This window comes from Neolamprologus brichardi, chromosome 18, assembly GCF_056152115.1.
Source record: "Neolamprologus brichardi isolate AB-2024 chromosome 18, ASM5615211v1, whole genome shotgun sequence".
NCBI classification, from domain to species: Eukaryota; Metazoa; Chordata; class Actinopteri; order Cichliformes; family Cichlidae; genus Neolamprologus; species Neolamprologus brichardi.
The window spans coordinates 22,830,051-22,847,924 of NC_142121.1; the positions used below are offsets into that span (position 1 = coordinate 22,830,051).

The following is a 17,874-nucleotide window of genomic DNA, read 5'->3' on the forward strand; positions in this document are numbered from 1 at the left end:
TTAAATCTTTGCACATGTGCATATGTTTGCATGCATTTGTTTACTGACTTGACAAATTCATTCCATTTACTGTCTCAATTTTGATGTGGTGTGGGGAAAAATAGGTTTCGATTTATATGTGGTATACTCAGTGTCTGCATGTGCATGATTAATCACTCTCTTCCAGGGTCAAATGACTGTCTTTTCTCCCTCTTCCCCATGTGTCCTGTCATGTCACCCTTTTTTTTCTTTCCCTCAATCCCCATTTCACCTCCCTGCATCCTCCTTGCTTGCAACAATCTCACCGGGACTCCAACTCCCATCATTCCCAGTTCATTCCCTCCGAAACATTTCAAGAAAAATAAACAAAATCTGGGAATCCTCTCTAGGTAAGCATGAACCCAAGAGACACACTTTTTTTTTTTAGAAATGGAAGGTGGTACAGTATTGTGCTACTATTGATTGTTCAGATACTGCTAACAGGTGATTAACTTTGTGTTTTGGGAGATGGGTGCATATTGCATGTCTTACAAACAGCGGTTTCATCAATGGACTCGACACATTACCCTATATTCCCCCATGTGTTTTTAAGCCTCTTTCTCATGGGTGGCGGCAATGTGTGTCCGATCAAAATATCATGCCATTGTTTTGTTCATGATGACAGTGTCTATATTGATAGCATCTGTTAGCTGTTCTGGGAAGCTAAGAAATTACCACACAGCATCATTGAGAAAAATGTGCTGATGCAGTGAAGTGGTCACATTCAAAGCCATTCATTTCCTGCCACCATCAGTATCATCACATGGGTGCAGGTCATGCTTTCATGCTTGTTATTAGCAGTGTTGGGAAGGTTACTTTTAAAATGTATTCCACTACAGATTACAGAATACATGCCCCAAAATGTATTTTGTAACGTATTCCGTTACGTTACTCAATGAGAGTAACGTATTGTGAATACTTTGGATTACTTAATATATTATCATGCTTTTTTACAACTACATGAATGTACTATTGCTGTGTGATTTATTACTATTACTGAAGGTTACTCGCCATAATACCAACTAGATTTTTAAATCTTAATATAAAATGAGTAACAGTAGGTTGACATTAGGTAAGGCTGCACTTTTTGCAGTCATCTCGTATAGAAATGTATATAATATATATAAAATATCGGCGCGTATATAAAACAGGTCCGCCTCTGGCTAATGCGTCGGTTCTGTGTCGGGCTCTTAGCCGAAAACTAGCTTTACTTTGTTGTCTGGGTCAACTTTGCAGAGAGAGGAGTTGAAAGGCTGCTCCAACGGAACTTATTGTTTCGGAGGAAAACACGAACACGGTGTACAGTCGAATCTTAATAGCTTACTTACAACTGGGCTCGTCAGGCACTCTTCTTGGCTGTAGTGGTTATTATTATATTTACATGCTTCCAGCTCCCGTTTCTGCTCGATGACAACTCGTACTTTTCCACTCTCCTTTTTCTCCCTCCCTCGCACTCACAGACACATAAGGGGGTATGGCAGTTGAGGCTACATTCTTTAGGGTGATGCCTGTAACACTCTGCCTATTGCCTTCATATTAAATCATTTTAAAAATATTTCTTTACGTCATTATGAGACGCGAGATTGAGACACAGGCATTTGAGCCTCTTAATGCGTGTTTTGTTTGGGTTTCCACCGGCATGGAATTACCAAAAATAGAGAGGGTATAGCCTAACATATGAAACAGGAAAAGACCGCCGTGTAATCCCTTTACTTCAGCAAAGTAACTGTATTCTGAATACCACCTTTTTAAACGGTAACTGTAATGGAATACAGTTACTCATATTTTGTATTTTAAGTACGTAACGGCGGTACATGTATTCCATTACTCCCCAACACTGGATATTAGTGTAATTGTATGGAAACACAGTGCCTCACCACCAGCTGGCCCAAAAATGTGACCACTAATGGCACAATTGCACGGTGCAATTCTCAATTTTAAACGTTCAATTTTAAGTGTACCGATTGTGAAGAGGAAGATATACGTCTGTATAAAAATTATACTTGTGTTTTTTTCCCCAGGGATTTTTTGATGACCCTACATCGCTATAAGTCCTTCTTTGGCATGTTACCAGAGCTTCTATGCGAAGTGGCGAATGATGAGTCCGCTTGCTGGAGCAGAGATGGAGTGGTGGAAAGGTAAGAGAAATGTGTTGCGTTAGAGATAAGAGCTTTCTTTTTTGCAAAACGACATTGCAGTGTTGCATGGATGCAGGCTTGTTGGTGTTATTTCAAACAGAGATGTAATACCTTGCCTGAGATTTGACAAAAAGTGACCTCGGTGTTTAAGTTTGTGCGCTTGTGTGGAATAATGTTATGAGTCAGCATGGCTGGCTCTCGCTAATCACTGTGGAAATAAGTAAGTCATTAAATCAGTCTCTGCACTGAATAAATGCAGGCAGCACAAATGGTTGCAAGGCACTCCTTTCCTTTGTGCTGGAGTCATTTTATGAGTTGTTAACTATGCCTTTCTCTCTTTCCAATAGTTTAAGAGATATTTATTTTGTGCTGATTTATAGGTGTGGCCCTAAAACCCTTTTCCTGTTTATGGTTAAGTACTGTGTGTGGTTATGCATTACTCCATCAGCATAAGAAGAACAGACAAATGATGCAGATAACTGAGCCAATGCGAGTCTGTAAATGATTCCCCCTGCTGGATCTGATTCTTAAAAGCTGTGAAAGGTTGGTCCACAATTATGACAAGATTATGTGCTGCTTCTACTGTGGTGGCCTTAAACTGCCCCCCCTTGGCATTTCAACTTAGTGCTCTGTTATGGGAGTATTAGCTTTGACAGTGAAAAACAGAGGACCAAATGATGGCTTCCCCCATGAGTGCTTATCAGATCTTTTGGCCCAGATTGAGGTATGCATTATTTTCTACACGAGTACATGGAATAACATCTTGTGCAGGAACAGATGACTCACATTCTAAGAAGAACCTTTTTATTATCCTCGTTGGATAGCAGTATTTTGATACAACTCTTCATTGAAGTTAGCTGTACTTCCAAATCTTATTTGTTTTTATTTGGATCTCTTCTCTTCTCTTCTCTTCTCTTCTCTTCTCTTCTCTTCTCTTCTCTTCTCTTCTCTTCTCTTCTCTTCTCTTCTCTTCTCTTCTCTTCTCTTCTCTTCTCTTCTCTTCTCTTCTCTTCTCTTCTCTTCTCTTCTCTTCTCTAAGAAGCCAAAGTGTGTGCCACATGCTTGTGATCAGATATACACGAGAAAGCAAAAACTCTGCACGCCATCCATAATTCAACTCCTATACAAGAGAGTCTAACTAATGCAGTTGTGATCCTTGTTTGTATTTACTGACAGTGTATGCGTGTCATTTTATTACTACTACTATGAAGACTATAGATTTTTCAGCAACGGTAATGGATTATAATAGTTTGTTGTCACACACTCCCTGGTGGGTGCCAGGTCTTTCCTTATGGTGTCAAGTGTTCTTGGTTTGAATAAGAAAACAGTACCCTACTGAGACATTTGGCACAACTCATAAACTGTTCAGCTTGGCCAGTGGCTATTCAGCTAGCCTCTTTCACTGTATCTGACGCAGTTGGCATGTATTACAGTGAAAGGAGGGCAGGACAGGGCATGAAAAGGGTTGCCATTTTGGTGCCGTGGTGCCCCCTGTGCCTTGGAGTGCCCCTGATGAGGGAAGCATGGTGTAGTGATCACGGCGAGGGAAGCCTTGGCAGCATAAAGATCCATTGTGAAGTCAGTGGAGAGGGGCACAGCCCTGCTGTGGGGACCCCCAAAGCCCGGAGGGTGAACAAAGACCCTCCTATGAAGCTGCATGGGAAAGGCTTGGACATCACTGCCATTACTTACTGCCACTACTGACCATGCCTGGGAAAGTTGTATGAAAATGGCAATGAAGTAGAGAGAAATGAAGACAGTGAGAAACAAAGAAGAGAAACGATTTGTTTTAAAAATACAAGAAGATGAAAAAAAAGTATGATCCTTTATGGACATGTGCTGTTGTGTTTGTCCACATGATAGTCTTCTTTCCTGTATGGTGGACACAAAGCCACTCGGGGCTCAGCGGGTTTTCCCAGTGGACAGGACACAGATGCAGACACTCTCACATATCAGTCCACATGGGATCCATATGCTAGTCAACTGCAGGGGAATCTTTCATTCAGACACAATCATAATGTGCTCAGGCAACGAGACACACATCTAAATGTGGAAACTCACTCACACATACAGACACACTTGTAAGCTGTAATACTTCAAAGTACATCAAAGGCATTTGGGATTGAAATTCCCTTCCTCTCTTTATTCAGCAACTGATAACAGAGTGGCAAGCGGGGGGCAAGCAGTTGTACTTAACAACTAAAACTGTGTTTTGGCAAATGTTCAAAATCTCAGAATATTTACACCGACACAGGTGCAAATACTTTGCTTTAACTTTTCCGGAAAAATAAGCTCAATCAAAATGATCACAGTTTTCTTTTTTTATCTACTATTTTTTTTAGGTTAGCCACTCACTCGATAGCTATGGTGGTGTTATTACAAAGTGAAAAAACTCACTTTAATTACGTCAATTACCATTCCTGTTTTTCTCACCTTTGAGGTATGCTTAGAGATACTGTGTGCATGTTTTCACACGATGCTTTATTAATTTTCTTCACTTATCTAATTGTAGTTGGGGGTTTTACTATATTTGACACATAAACTGGATATATTTTAAAACAAAAGGGAATCATTTGCTCTGTGAGTATGCTTCTAAAAATATTTTAAGAAGTTAACCTGACACAAATCTTAGCCACCTAGTGTTGAACTCTTCCAAGCGATTTTTGGTCTGTCTGTTATTTATTATGGCAACCCCATCTGAAGAAGGCTGAAAGGCACACATGTCTGAAAAAAACAGCTCCAGCTGGTAATTAGACTGTTTCAGAAAAGAGATGGAGATACTTGCATACAATACTTCTGTGAGAACAAACTGTTTCATACTAGCTGTCCCTTCATGGATCCTGTCCTCATGTTAAGGAGAATGCTACCATGCTACACATCTAAACATGCTAAACGTGTTAGCATGACAGCAATGCTAACATGATCCCTTATCCAACTTAGGGTTGCCGGGGTGCTGAAGCCTATTCCAGTTGTCATACGGTAAGAAGTGGGGTACTTCCTGGAAAGTTCCCAGTCTATCACAAGTCTAACACAGAGAAGCAATAATTCAGACTTAGCTGCTCCCTTTAGGGGTCGCCACAGCAAATCATCTGTCTCACAATTCAAGGATAAGAGTTCACATTTATAGTTAGCTAACCTAACAGGCATGTCTTTGAACCCACGCAGGTACAGCAAAAACATACAAATACCACACAGAAAAACCCCCAGTCGCCAGCGGGTACAAATCTTAAACTCTCTTCCTGTGAGGCAACAGTGCTAACCATCACACGACCACGTTCCCTGCAGTCAGAAATCATTGTGTTTATTGCATAGCCCACTCTCTCTGCATTGGCCTTTATGAGGAGCAATAATCATTGCAACAGCAACAGTAAATCCCTCAAACCCCCATTGGTTTTTTTTTTAAAAGCAATATTCATGTATACCTAACTTATTCATATTTATACTATAAGTGCATCCTCATTGCTATGGAATTCTGCAGAGAGAGGTGTAGGTGCTTTTTAGTGTATTATTCTAATTATTATAAAAGTTTTTTAAGAATAGATAATTCTATCACCTATATTATATGACCCAATATAAACGATTCCACTGTATTGGGAGTAGCTCAAGAGATGGTCCACGTACAATACAGCAGTGTGAGTCTTTCTGAATGCCTTGCATTTTTATAAGGTTATGACAATCCATTTGTTTATCATTTTGACATCTGGAATCCATTCTGTTATTGCAGAGAGTAACAGAGAGAGCGCTGCGCTGGGCAAAACCTTCACCCCTTATACTCTCACTCGTTTTTCTTCACGCCTTCTAGTCCCATCCAGTTATAGCCTTCTCTGTGTCTGTGTCTGTCTCTCGGGTTAGGGGAGTTCAGTTCCAAAAAATGCGAGCGAATTGGATAATGAAAGAGGGAACTATAAATTAATGACTATATGCAGAGGGAAGACATTCCCTGCTTTGTGTGCAGTCTGTGTGCTTCACATATGTGCCTCAAGACCCCAGTTCTGGTGACAAGCAGAACGAGAGAAGTTCGTTGTATTTAAAATGTAAAGTTGCAATAATATGATAAAGCAGACATGGTGGAATTGTGAGAGTCATGATTTGTTTGCAGAGAAAAAGTGGAGCATTTTGGAAATTGCCTACATATGTTTACATTTTCTGCCTCTACACCTACCCTTTAACCCTTTGCCATTGTCTGCAACTGCTTCCCATTTTACTACCTCAATTCCCCTATTCTACTTCCTAAGCTCTTATTCAGCAGCCCCTTCCTTTCCCATAACCCTGGTCTACTTCCTGGGACCTTAGTATGACCCACGCTGCATTGCTTTGACTCTTTTCTCTTTGGGCCTGCGTCTTTGTGGTGTGGGTGTGTATATGTGTGCGCACTCGAGAGAAAGAGAAAACAACAGTGATCATATTTCAGTATTTGTGAGGTATTTATACTCTCTGAAGAAATGCTTGGATTCTGAGTTTGGATTCATGGATTTTCTAAAAATGGGGACAAGTTTAGATGTCAGCAGATGTAATTCTGTTGGCATATACAGCTATTTGCCAATGTGGTTCCTGCATGAAAAGTGTTTATGAGTTTCAGTCTCTTCAAGTTTTGGTTTTATGGTGTGCCTTGAAGACACTGTATATTTATAAAGTTTCTTTCCGACTTCTTTCAGTCTTATTCTGATTGTTTTTATAGAGGAGATGCAACTTCTCCCTTAGAGTCAGTCAGTGCACTCGGTTGAGCTAATATAATTAAATTTCCACAATAGATTGGTATGTTTTACTGGAGCAATTCCTACTGGGCGAGGTAGACACTGTGCACTCACTAACCCCAGTGCTTGCCCACTGGCGAGGCAGCAAACTCACAGCAGAAGAGAAAGGATGAGAAGGAGAGGATATATGTGGTGGGGAGAGGGTTAAGGAAGTATGAAAGAGAAAACAGTGGATGGAATGGCAGATGAACTCATGGATAGTTGAGGGGGAAAAGGAAGATATAGGTCAGTGGCAGCAGGAAGCAGCGGCTTAAGGAGAACCCTCTGTCTTTGTGGCTTAATTCACTCTATGAGCCTGTTTGAAGTTTGCACTGTTTCTCTGGTTGGCAGCCAATAGTGGTCAGTGTGTCACTGTCTTCTGTGTGTGTTTGAGAGTACTGTGCATTCAAGAAATTCTGTTCAGTTTGACATTTAAGTGTAAAGAACTAGTGAAGAAAGGACAAAGAAAGCTTAAATCTCCATGATGTCAACACCGCTGCAATATGCAGTTAAATGGACCAAAAGGGATGCATTTGAAACAAAGTTTTATTGTACGGTATCGGAGTGCCTTGAATGACTTTACAGTCACTCAGTGAAGCTCCTATTTACATTCACTCACTTAGCATACACTCCATGATTATCATGTTACAGTGTCACAACTCTGTGCATATCTATTGTTAAAGAACTTTTAATGAGAAATAATTTACTTTTTGCTTTAATATAATAAAATCCAAGGTCACAGCATGTGTCACAGTTATATTTATAGAGTTTTACCACACCAAACAGTTGTTTTGCCATTCAGTGCTACACATGTGCGACTTGTTGTTATGAAAGGGACATACGGCAGAGAAAACAAAGACAAAACTTTATCTCAAGTAATACAGCCCATAGTAAGAGACAGTTATATCAGAACTACACACTCATATTCTTATGTTCAATGTAAAGTTTGCACTAATCAGACTTATAGAAAATCTACTCCAGACAGACATATCATATCTATGTGGCCACATGATGATGGCTATATGGATTTCACAATTTTTGTTGTCTGCTCACAGCACATGTACGGTACTGTAGAAAAGTCTTGAGCCAACTTTCATTCTTTCCTCATATTTTGCTTCCAAGGAGCCAGGCGTTCTTGTAATTTTTTAACGTGATCTTGAGCAATAGTTCTTCATTCTTTCCGAAGTGTTTTTTCTTTCTTTTCTGTCTTTTTAATTTTTTACCCGTGCATTTTCAGATGAAAGCTTTTTTCTTCATTTATTAATCCACTTAACACTGACCTATAAATTATTCAAGCATAAAAGAGGCAAATAACTCAAGGAGTGCAATATTGTTGTGTCTGCACATAACAGGCAACTTAACGAAGAATAAATTTTAAATTCGAAATCATTTATCTGTATTTCAGGTTTGAGACCACACCTCATACAGTCCTCTTCCAGTTCTCTGCCTATATATGACCCCCCCTGCACACATCATTCATATTTCTCTGGTTAAATCAGCAATAAATGCCAAAGACAACGCAGTGTGACAGGCATGAAATAGTAATTTTACACCAAGAAGGCGAGGAGCTAGAGTATCTGAAAGTTGTGTCTTTAAGAAATAGGCTAAAAATCCAACAAAGACCTATAGTCAGGGGTGCACATAAGTGGTCCGCAGGTGCGCATTCGCTGTCAAAATAAAAGACGCGCACCAGATAAGAAGTTGCAACGCGCGTTTGTGTACATATAAAAGGCACTGCTTTTGTCCGCTAGAGTGGGATTTTCACGGCATATTCTGCACCACATCTCTGTGTGTTCATCATTTGTTTGAAGCCAGCTCACCTCCTGCAACCACTTTTCCAAGAATACGCTTCTTTTGCGGTTCGGACTCCTTCTGACATTTCTTTGGAGGTGGAGCAACACCAAAGTAACTGCTTAAAGGGGCTTCTTCGACATCTTTAAGAGTTCTAAACAAATGTGCTCCTCCAGAAAAACTTATGTTGCAACTTCTTATCTGTTGCGCGTCTTTTATTTTGTCAGCGAATGCGCACCTGCGGACCACTTATGTGCACCCCTGCCTATATTAGTAGTAGTTGAGCCTACTATTCACTGAACCCTCGTTAGAATTGGTCTCAGTGGAAGGGTGGTTGACAAAATGCCATTCATAAAGCAGGAAAAATAAGGAGAAAAGGATCTGAGCTGAAATTCACTGGCAACAGTGAATTGGAGTGATGAATCAAAGTGACCAATTTTTGGTTTAAGCATCAGAGTGGCAGCAACTACATTTTTCACCATACAGATGATCTCAAAGGCACCACTAATGAAGTAAAGGCATGGTTAGAGTGGAACTCTATCAGTCACGGATTGACCTCTCTAGAGCCAGGACCTCAACTTTATTGAAGCAGTGTGATATCTATAATGATAGAGGTCAGAACAAAAGGCAGCCAACATCCTTCAAGTAGCCTGGAGAACAACTCCTGAAGGCTACTTCAAGAAATATCAAGGAAGCTTACCTAAGAAAGTTCTGGCTGTGTAGAAGAATACAAGTGGTCATACCAAATACGGACTTTCAAGCTCATTTGCAATAACAAGCTCTGTTATCACCTTGTATTGTGTATTTAATTTTATATTTGCACATTTCAATAAATCACTGCAGCTATTTGAAGACATGAGGGGTAGCTTAAGTACTGTAATACATCCAACACACAACTGCATCACACAGTATGATCAAATTTGACTTTCAGAGCTAAGCACCTCTGTCATAACTATTTTTAGAAACAATTTTATCATTTTCCCCAATAGATTCATCAGACCTTGCACATAAAATACAGACCTGACCTAGGCAAGACATTGATATATATATATATATATATATATATCTATATATATATATATATCTTACTGTATGAGGTAATGTTTACCTGTAGGCCTAAATTTAGGGCATACAGTGAGTATTGGCAACATTCCCTGTAGAGTTTTTGTGTAAATGTGAGTACAAGTTTCAGTTTCCAGTGAGTGTTTTTTACAATCAAAGTGAGAATGTGAGCAAGGCGTCTGCTTTGAGTCTAGTTACAAGTTTAAGAGTTATGCCAAGCTTTTACTGAAACCCACTGCAATAGTATATGAATTTAAAATAAAAAAGAATGACCGGCACGGGAGGAGAGAAGGAAAACCAGCTCTGTACAAACAACAAAAGTACAGTCCACTACTGTGGAGGCTGTTGTGTGTGCCTGTGATCTGTGTTCAGTGTGTGTATGTGGTAACCTGAAACCACAGGGAAAACGTTCCTAGAATTCCTGGTGGGTTTGGTGTCATGGCTCGCTCACTGGAACCCCCTGAGTGGTGCTGGGAATGCGGCCTCTCCACGGAAGAGCAACAGAATAAAGGGAAAGTCCCGCCCTATTTTCATACATTCATATACACTTGCTGCCATGTAAATGCATGCACGCACACACACCAATTAAGGAATATATACGTGAAATAAAGGTAAAGGAGAACACTTCTGAAAACAAATTCATGAACTATATATTCAAAATATATTTGACTAGTTTCTGTGTCTTGACCTAATCATCTATCCTTTGCTCTGTGACTGAATTTGAAAGTAGAAAAAGATGCATTTCCTGCAAAAGTGTTGTGTGAATGCCTTGTAGTGGAATCTGAAAACAACAGAAGAAGGGGAACTGTCTGCTGAAAACACTGTGGAGAAGCTGAACTCTTTGCTGAAAACTGCTTTACTTGAAAGGGTACATTGAACAGTGTCAATAAAGCACAGTGCATGCAAGCAGAGAAGAATTGTGCCAACAGCCACAGGTAGGATTCAGACCTGCACCACCGGGTTTCACAACAGCTGCTCATCTCACTGAGCCAAACTAGTTCTTGTCCCAACGAGAGATATGGTGAGAGAAAAAATATGCAGGGTGCTGAAGAAGCTGAACTGTGCTTAAAAGAGGTGAAGAAACAGAACTGTATGCTAAAAACAGGTGAAAAAGCTGAAATTGTGCTGAAAAGAGGAGAAAAAGCTGAAATTTTGATGAAAGAACAGAAGAGGCTGAAATTATTTAGGCTACTTATCTCACTGAGCCAAATTGGATCTCAAGTAACTGAAAAAAAAGGTGAAAAAAATGAAAATTCTGGTGAAAAGATGTGTACTTTTTGAAATTTTTTCTGAAAAAAGATGAAGAAACAAAAGAAACTTGTGCAGAATAGAGTTGAAGAGGCTGAAATTTGTGCTGAAAAGAGGTGAAAAAGCTGAATGTTCAGCAAAAAAGAGATAAGGAACCTGAAATTTGTGCTGAAAAGAGGTGAAAAAGCTGAAAATTGTGCTGAAAATTGTGCTGAAAAGAGGTGAAAAAGCTGTAAATTGTGCTGAAAATAGGTGAATCAGCAGAATTTTTTGCTGAAAAGAGGCTAAGAAACAAAACTTTGCACTGAAAACAGGTGAATTAGCAAAATTTCTGCTAAAAAAAGAGGTAAAGAAGCTGAAGTTTGTGCTGAAATTAGCTGAAGAATGTGGAATTTGTGCTGAAAAGAGGTGAAAACACTGAAAATTTTGCTGAAAAGTGGTGAAGAAGCTGACATTTGCGTTGAAATGAGTTGAAAAGATTTAACTTTTAACTGAAAAAAATGTTGCCATAAGCGGGACTCGAACCCGGCCCTCCTGCTCTGAGAACGGCTGCTCATCTCACTGAGCTAAAACATGGCTCAGCCCAGCAGGCAAAACTGGTGATCACACTGATAATGTGGGCCAAAAAAAAATGGCATAAAAAGCTTAATATCTCAAAAAGTATAAAGGTTATGAGCACCAAAAGATACAGCGGGAATTAGCAGGAGCAGAACAGTTGAAAGTTTGAATGGTGAAAATCAGCTGAACACTGAGGGAGTAGTTAACCAGCAAAGGTCTGAGCAACTAGAATAATAAGGTAGAATAAAAAGAATAAATAAAGAATAAAGAGAAACAGGAACTCACAATTATGATTTTGGATCCAAGTGATAAATGCAAACTGGATCTGGTTCATAATATAACCTGCTGCTATAACCCCTGCTGAGGAGAATCAACAGCGCTCAGTTTAACAAGGCTCCAGTTAGCTCATTTTTTTCTTCTGTTAGCCAGAAACAAAAGATTAACACAATCAACCCTTTGGCCATAACTGTTAAATAATAATAGTAGCTTGTAATTCAGGTACTAGGGCAAACGGCATACAATCATAGACTTACAATGTATTTAAGCAAGTGAACCTCAATACAACACTTAATTGATGGGTGTGCTGTGCCTAGGTGAGCAAACAGAGTGCAGTAGGCATCAGATAAGAGTCCAGTAGCTGACTGTATGTGGGGGAGGGACACACAGACCTCATTCATTAATCCTAGTAACATGTGAAATTATTTGGTTTGACCAATTTCCCTAATGATATGATAACAAAAATTAAAAAAGGGTAATTTTTGGTAAGTTTTGGGTTAAACCTGCTGGGTGGGGCATTCTGTGTGGAGTTTGCATGTCCTTGCTGTGCCTCTATTGGTTCTCTCTAGGTACTCAGGCTTCGTATCACAGTGTGAAAACATGCTTGTTAGGTTAACTGGTGTTTCCAAATCAGCAGAAGGTATGGATGTGAGTGTGATTTGTTGTCTGTCTTTCCATATTAGCCCTGCGATAGACTGTTGACCTGTCCAGGGTGTGCCCTGCCTCTTGCCCAGTAACAGCTCATATATCCTCCAGCTCCCCATGGCATTCAGCTTCATCAGTGGTGATGGTGCAGTCGTGCTTCCCTTTAGGTTTTAAAGTGGGGCTAATTTCAGGTTAGGATCTGGCTCAAGGACCTTGAGTCAAGGTACTATCACACGCTGCAACAAGGAGAGAGACAGCACAAGTTTGTAAGAGTAGAAAAAGTAGCTTACTTCACCAAATACACAAGTAACTTAGCATAGAGAGAGTGGAACAAAACAGAACACATGCAGACAAGCCCGGTTGAGAGGAATCTCCCCTGAGAGTGCCAGAGTCAGACTGCAGAAGGATTGAGGTTTTAAAGGCCAATGCAGTGCAGTGCCTCTAGTCACTTCCTGTAAGCTGGAGCACAGCACATAGAACCATAAAGCCTGAGTGCCTTAGGATTTTCACAGTGCTACTTACTTACTTCATGAAGATTAGAAATGTGCTTTGGCCCAGATAATTAAGCGATTTGCAACACATGCAGCAGTGCTTTTAAAATATCTCCTGTAATTAACTATAAGTCAGTATACAATAACATCTATTTGCATATCTGTGTAAAATCAAGAATTTGACATTGCTAAAGTCCCAAAAGACCACCAGCTTGACGAATGATAATGAAATCACAGACACCTAAGAAGATTAATTCCTTATTAAAGCTATTTACATATGCCTGCTCATGACAAACATGATAGCTATGGCTGGGAATTCTGCCAAGAAAGCCATTTTGTCAATGTGTTTGTCAGTGCTACCATCTGCGTGACTTCATTTGGATAACACCTCCCTGAACTTTGCCCTTCTTCTCTTTGCCTGCAGTACAGTCACTCTGTTTTACTTCTTGACTTTTACAAGAGTTTGCACAACATTGTGATATATATATATATGTTATTCTGGTGTCAGTAAGCTACACTTAGCGCTGACTCCTTCTATTGGTCAATCGCTACTGATATATGAGTGCTTGTGGGTTATCTATCTGTATATTGATTGCATATAGACACAGTGAATGTACTTTGTGGCCGTCTGTGCATGCTCTGAGTGGGTGTGCATAGGTTCATGACAGACGATGGGTTCGACTGCCATGTGCCCTTTGCGGCAGCAGAGAATCTGAACCACGACCTCCTCCGTCAGCACTCCCACAAATCCCCTCTACTCTGTACGTGGGTATGTCTGCATATGAAGATGTGTTTTTTTAATGCCTTGAACATTACCACTTAATGCCCTTTACATATACAGGGAATATGGAGGCCTACAGTACAGTATGTGACATTATCCCTACCTCTTTTTTTGTCCCTGTGTCTCATATATTTTGGTCACTGAACCTTTATGTGAACACAAAGCCAGCTTTTACATACATATGAAAAATATAAAATGTGGATTGTGCAGATTCAGCTTACGAGTGGTGGACCCCATGACTGGGTTTTAGTTTACCCTGGAGCTGTCAACCTTAAGCATTAGATCACGCCTTTCTGACCCGGATTAGATAGACAGACAGACAAACAGGTGGTCGAACCACCCCGGAGGATCATGGTCCACTCCACCCGTCTGTCCTCTGTGGCATAGTTTACCCTCCTGGCTCTGCTCCTGCCTGCCCTTGTCTGCCTTCCAAACACCAACTGCCCCACCAGCTTCCCCCCAGACCTCTGGCCTCAGTTATCCATGCTCTCCTCGGCATGTAGGCATGTGACTGGAAGGAGGGGTTACATTCATCAAATTAGGTCTGGCAACAGTTTCTTTTTTCACACATTCACTCTTCTTTCTTTCTTGCTGTATTATATTATGTGCATTTATGCCTGAGTTGGATCCCACTCATGTTTTCAGCTCTCTGTCACTTCCTCTTTTGTTCATCCTTCATCCCATTGTTGCTAATGCACATACATGATATTCTTGAACTGTGACTAGTGACTTATCTACGCGACCATGTGAAATGTGTATTGGGCAATGCTACCACCTACTGGTAAATGTGTATAGAATAGAATAGAATAGCTCTTTATTGTCATTGTTACAAAAACAATGAAAGGCAGTTTGGCATCTCTCCATGTGTGTTGAAGTACACAATAGCGTAAGTATTTACACAATAACACAGACAAATTTACATTTACACGAGAAAGATATGTACAAGTTATAGATAACCTGCATACATACAGATACATACATACATATATGGGGGGGTGGAATATTGTACATGGGGGGGGGGGGGGGGGGGGGTGCTGTTGCAACTATAATAAATACTGTTATAATAACTACAGTTTAAAGAGGTAGGAATGTTGGTTGCATTAAAGTATACATAGAAATATGGATTATAAATAAGGTGTAATGGCCATGAGTGTTGGCAGTGCAGTTATCCTCCAATCAGGGTTGAGGTAGGGTATGTCTGCCAGCCTGTGGGTAAAAACCTCTGTTGAGTCTGTTTGTCTTCGTCCTGATGGACCTGTAGCATTTACCAGAGGGAAGTGGGGAAAAAAGTGAGTGTCCAGGGTGCGAGGGGTCTTTGATGATGATGTTGGCTTTCTGCTAAAGTCTGCCAGTATAAATGTCTCTGAGGGGGGTTAGTGAGGTGCCAATTGCCCACTCTGCTGCCCTCACCACCCGCTGCAATTTCCTCTTGTCCTCCGCGGTGCAGCAGTTGAACCAGAGTGTGCAGCAGTAAGTCAGAAGACTCTTGATGGTGGAGCGGTAGAAGTTTACTAGCAGTCTCTGGGGTAACTGGGCCTGACGTAGTTTCCTGAGAAAGTACAGCATTAGTTGTGCTTTCCCTACCTGGTGGGAAATGTTTGTATTAGGCATTTGTACTATAAGTCACTTAGCTTACACTTCTTGTAATAGGCTCTATTGATTCAGAACTTCACATAGAGTGAAAGCTGAATTTGAATACAAGCAGAAAAAATACAGTCAAGAATAGTTAATTATATTCATCTCAAGACTTTTGGGCTTATGTCTTAAAGAGTTAATTTTTAACTGTATTAGATCGATATCTATATCCTTCATTAAACTTTAAGATCTTAGTGATTACGGTACTGTGAAAAAGTCTTGAACCACCTTCTTAATATTTTGTTCCCAAGGAGCCAGACTTTCCTGTAATTTCTTTAAAATGGTCTTGGGCAGTGGTTCTCTAGTTTTTTGGGAGATTTGTCAGCATTGGCTCCTTTTTTACTACTTTTTTGTCCAGTCCTGACCAATTGTTTGTTTTGTTCGATAAACCACTTAACAGTGACATATGATTCATTCAAACACACACAAAAAACTCAACTGATGAACCAGTGTTATGTCAACACATAACAGGCAACTTAGCCAAGAAACATTTTAGACTGCATCATTGTTACTAGCAGCCTGTCACAAAAACATATAAATTATGTCCATAAAAAAACAAAATAGGGAAACTCGAGGACAAAAGAATAAGTGACAAGCCTAAAAAATCTGCATTAGATGACCAGTATCTGAAGGTTATGTCTTTATGAGATGGGGAAGAAAAGACCTGGGAGATGCATCCTGCCCATCAGTTGATTGACCTACTGTCTGCCAAACTTTCATTAGTGGTGTCAGTGCCAAGAAACCATTTGTAAAGAAGGAAAACAGGGAGAAAAGGCATGAATATGCCAAATCACACAAGAAATTGACTAAAAATCAGTGACAACAGGTCTGATGGAGTGATGAATCCAAATGTGAAACCTAAATCATCATCAGTCTGTACAGAGGAGGTTAGGAGAGAGGTATGACCGTTGGTGTCTATAGCTGGCTGCAAAACACAGCACTGCCATGATTTGGGGCTGTGGTCTTGGGGATCTTAATTTTAATTGTGAAAAATATGCTAAAATTTTGATACACCGTGGAATACATCCTGGAAAACATCTGATTGGCAACAGGTTCATTTTTAAGCATGAAAATGATGCCGAGCACACTGCAGTGAAAACATGCATCAGTCATGGATTGGCCTCCCCAGAGCCACGACCTCAACGCTACTGAAGCATCTTGACATAGAACAAAACAAACGGCAGTCAAAAACCAACGAAGAGCCTTGGGTGTTCTTCATGAAGCCTGGAGAACTATTCCTTAAGGCTACTTAAAGAAATGACAAGAAAGCTTGCCCAAGAAAGTTCAAACTGTGTTGAAGAATAAAGGTGGTCATACCAAATATAGACTTTCAATACTCTGTTTTTGTCTTATAAACCACTGCACCTGTTTCCTATCTTCCTAACAAAATTCAAAGCAATGACTGTGATTCAGGACTTTTACACAGTATTGTAATTCTATTGCTTTGAAAACAGTTTGTATTTGTAGTTTGTAAGAAATACAAAGAAAAGTGTATGTGACTTTTCAAATGTGCAAAAAATAGTTTTCTCTGTCAGGAAATGATGCTTGCCTGCTTGTGATTTTCGTGTGTGGGCATCCTGGACATGACATTCGTGTTCCTCCAATCTAATGGGGCTGCATAATGTTTTCCCAGAAGTCTGTGTGGTCTATTGAGTCAGCCTACAGTATGTCTGTTGGTACATCGAGGCAGGCGACACACTGAGGTGGAGAACAGTTACACCCAGTGACAGACACACTCAGGCCTGGGAATGTCCTCAAAGCAAACCACGAGCCAATTATAGCTGTAATCTATATAATTGCCACCAGAGGCTATTAAAGCTTTAAACTCCATAGCTGTACTGTATGTTTCCATTTGTCTGTCTCTAAAACTAGAGACAGACTTTGACAAATGGCCACCGTTTATTTTGTAATTTGTTTAACTTTCATGTAACCAAGAAATGACATAAATTTGTAGTTGTTGAATGAGAACATAGTGGCCCTTCTACTTAGAGGAAAATAAAAACATCAATTTAAATTTTGTTGCTTTAATGTTAATTATTATAAATGATAACAAAATCGCATTTTGCAGATTTCTTTTTTTTGTCATAGAAATTGTATTTATTTTTTTAAACAATTGAACTTAATGATAATTTATTGTATGATTTCTTAAAAAGGAGCTTTTGCATCTTTTCCTGGAAACATGGTCTCTATAAACAGCTTTAAAAATTATGAATTATAAACTGTTCTGCAAACACAGGCTGCAATAAGCTTATTTGACTTGTGAATTGCATTTAAAAGATTAAATATTGTTTGTTTAAAATTTGTTTGACAGAGACCTGAAAGTCTCTGCTCCACAGCTGGTTCCAGTTATACAAGCACAGAGAAAGAAGTTAGATTTTTTTTTTTTTATTATAATGTCTGTCTGTAAGACTCATGAATGACAGACTGGAATATAAGCTTCAAAGGAAATGATGCTGATATACGTCAATGGAATAACAGTATCAGTTCTGTCATACCCT

The 17,874-nt window shown here is 39.8% G+C and overlaps 1 protein-coding gene across 2 annotated transcripts in view; it reads left to right on the plus strand.

The window, feature by feature from the left end:
- The window catches only part of gpc5c (glypican 5c), a 99,414-nt gene that overhangs the window by 41,381 nt on the left and 40,159 nt on the right, over positions 1-17,874 (plus strand). The window contains exons 6-7 of one of the 2 annotated variants that reach the window (XM_035906158.2): positions 312-368; positions 2,040-2,156. In XM_035906158.2, coding sequence (XP_035762051.2) covers positions 312-368; positions 2,040-2,156 — 174 coding nt within the window. The remainder of the gene's footprint in view (positions 1-311; positions 369-2,039; positions 2,157-17,874) is intronic. The other variant, XM_006786544.3, reaches the window with a different exon arrangement.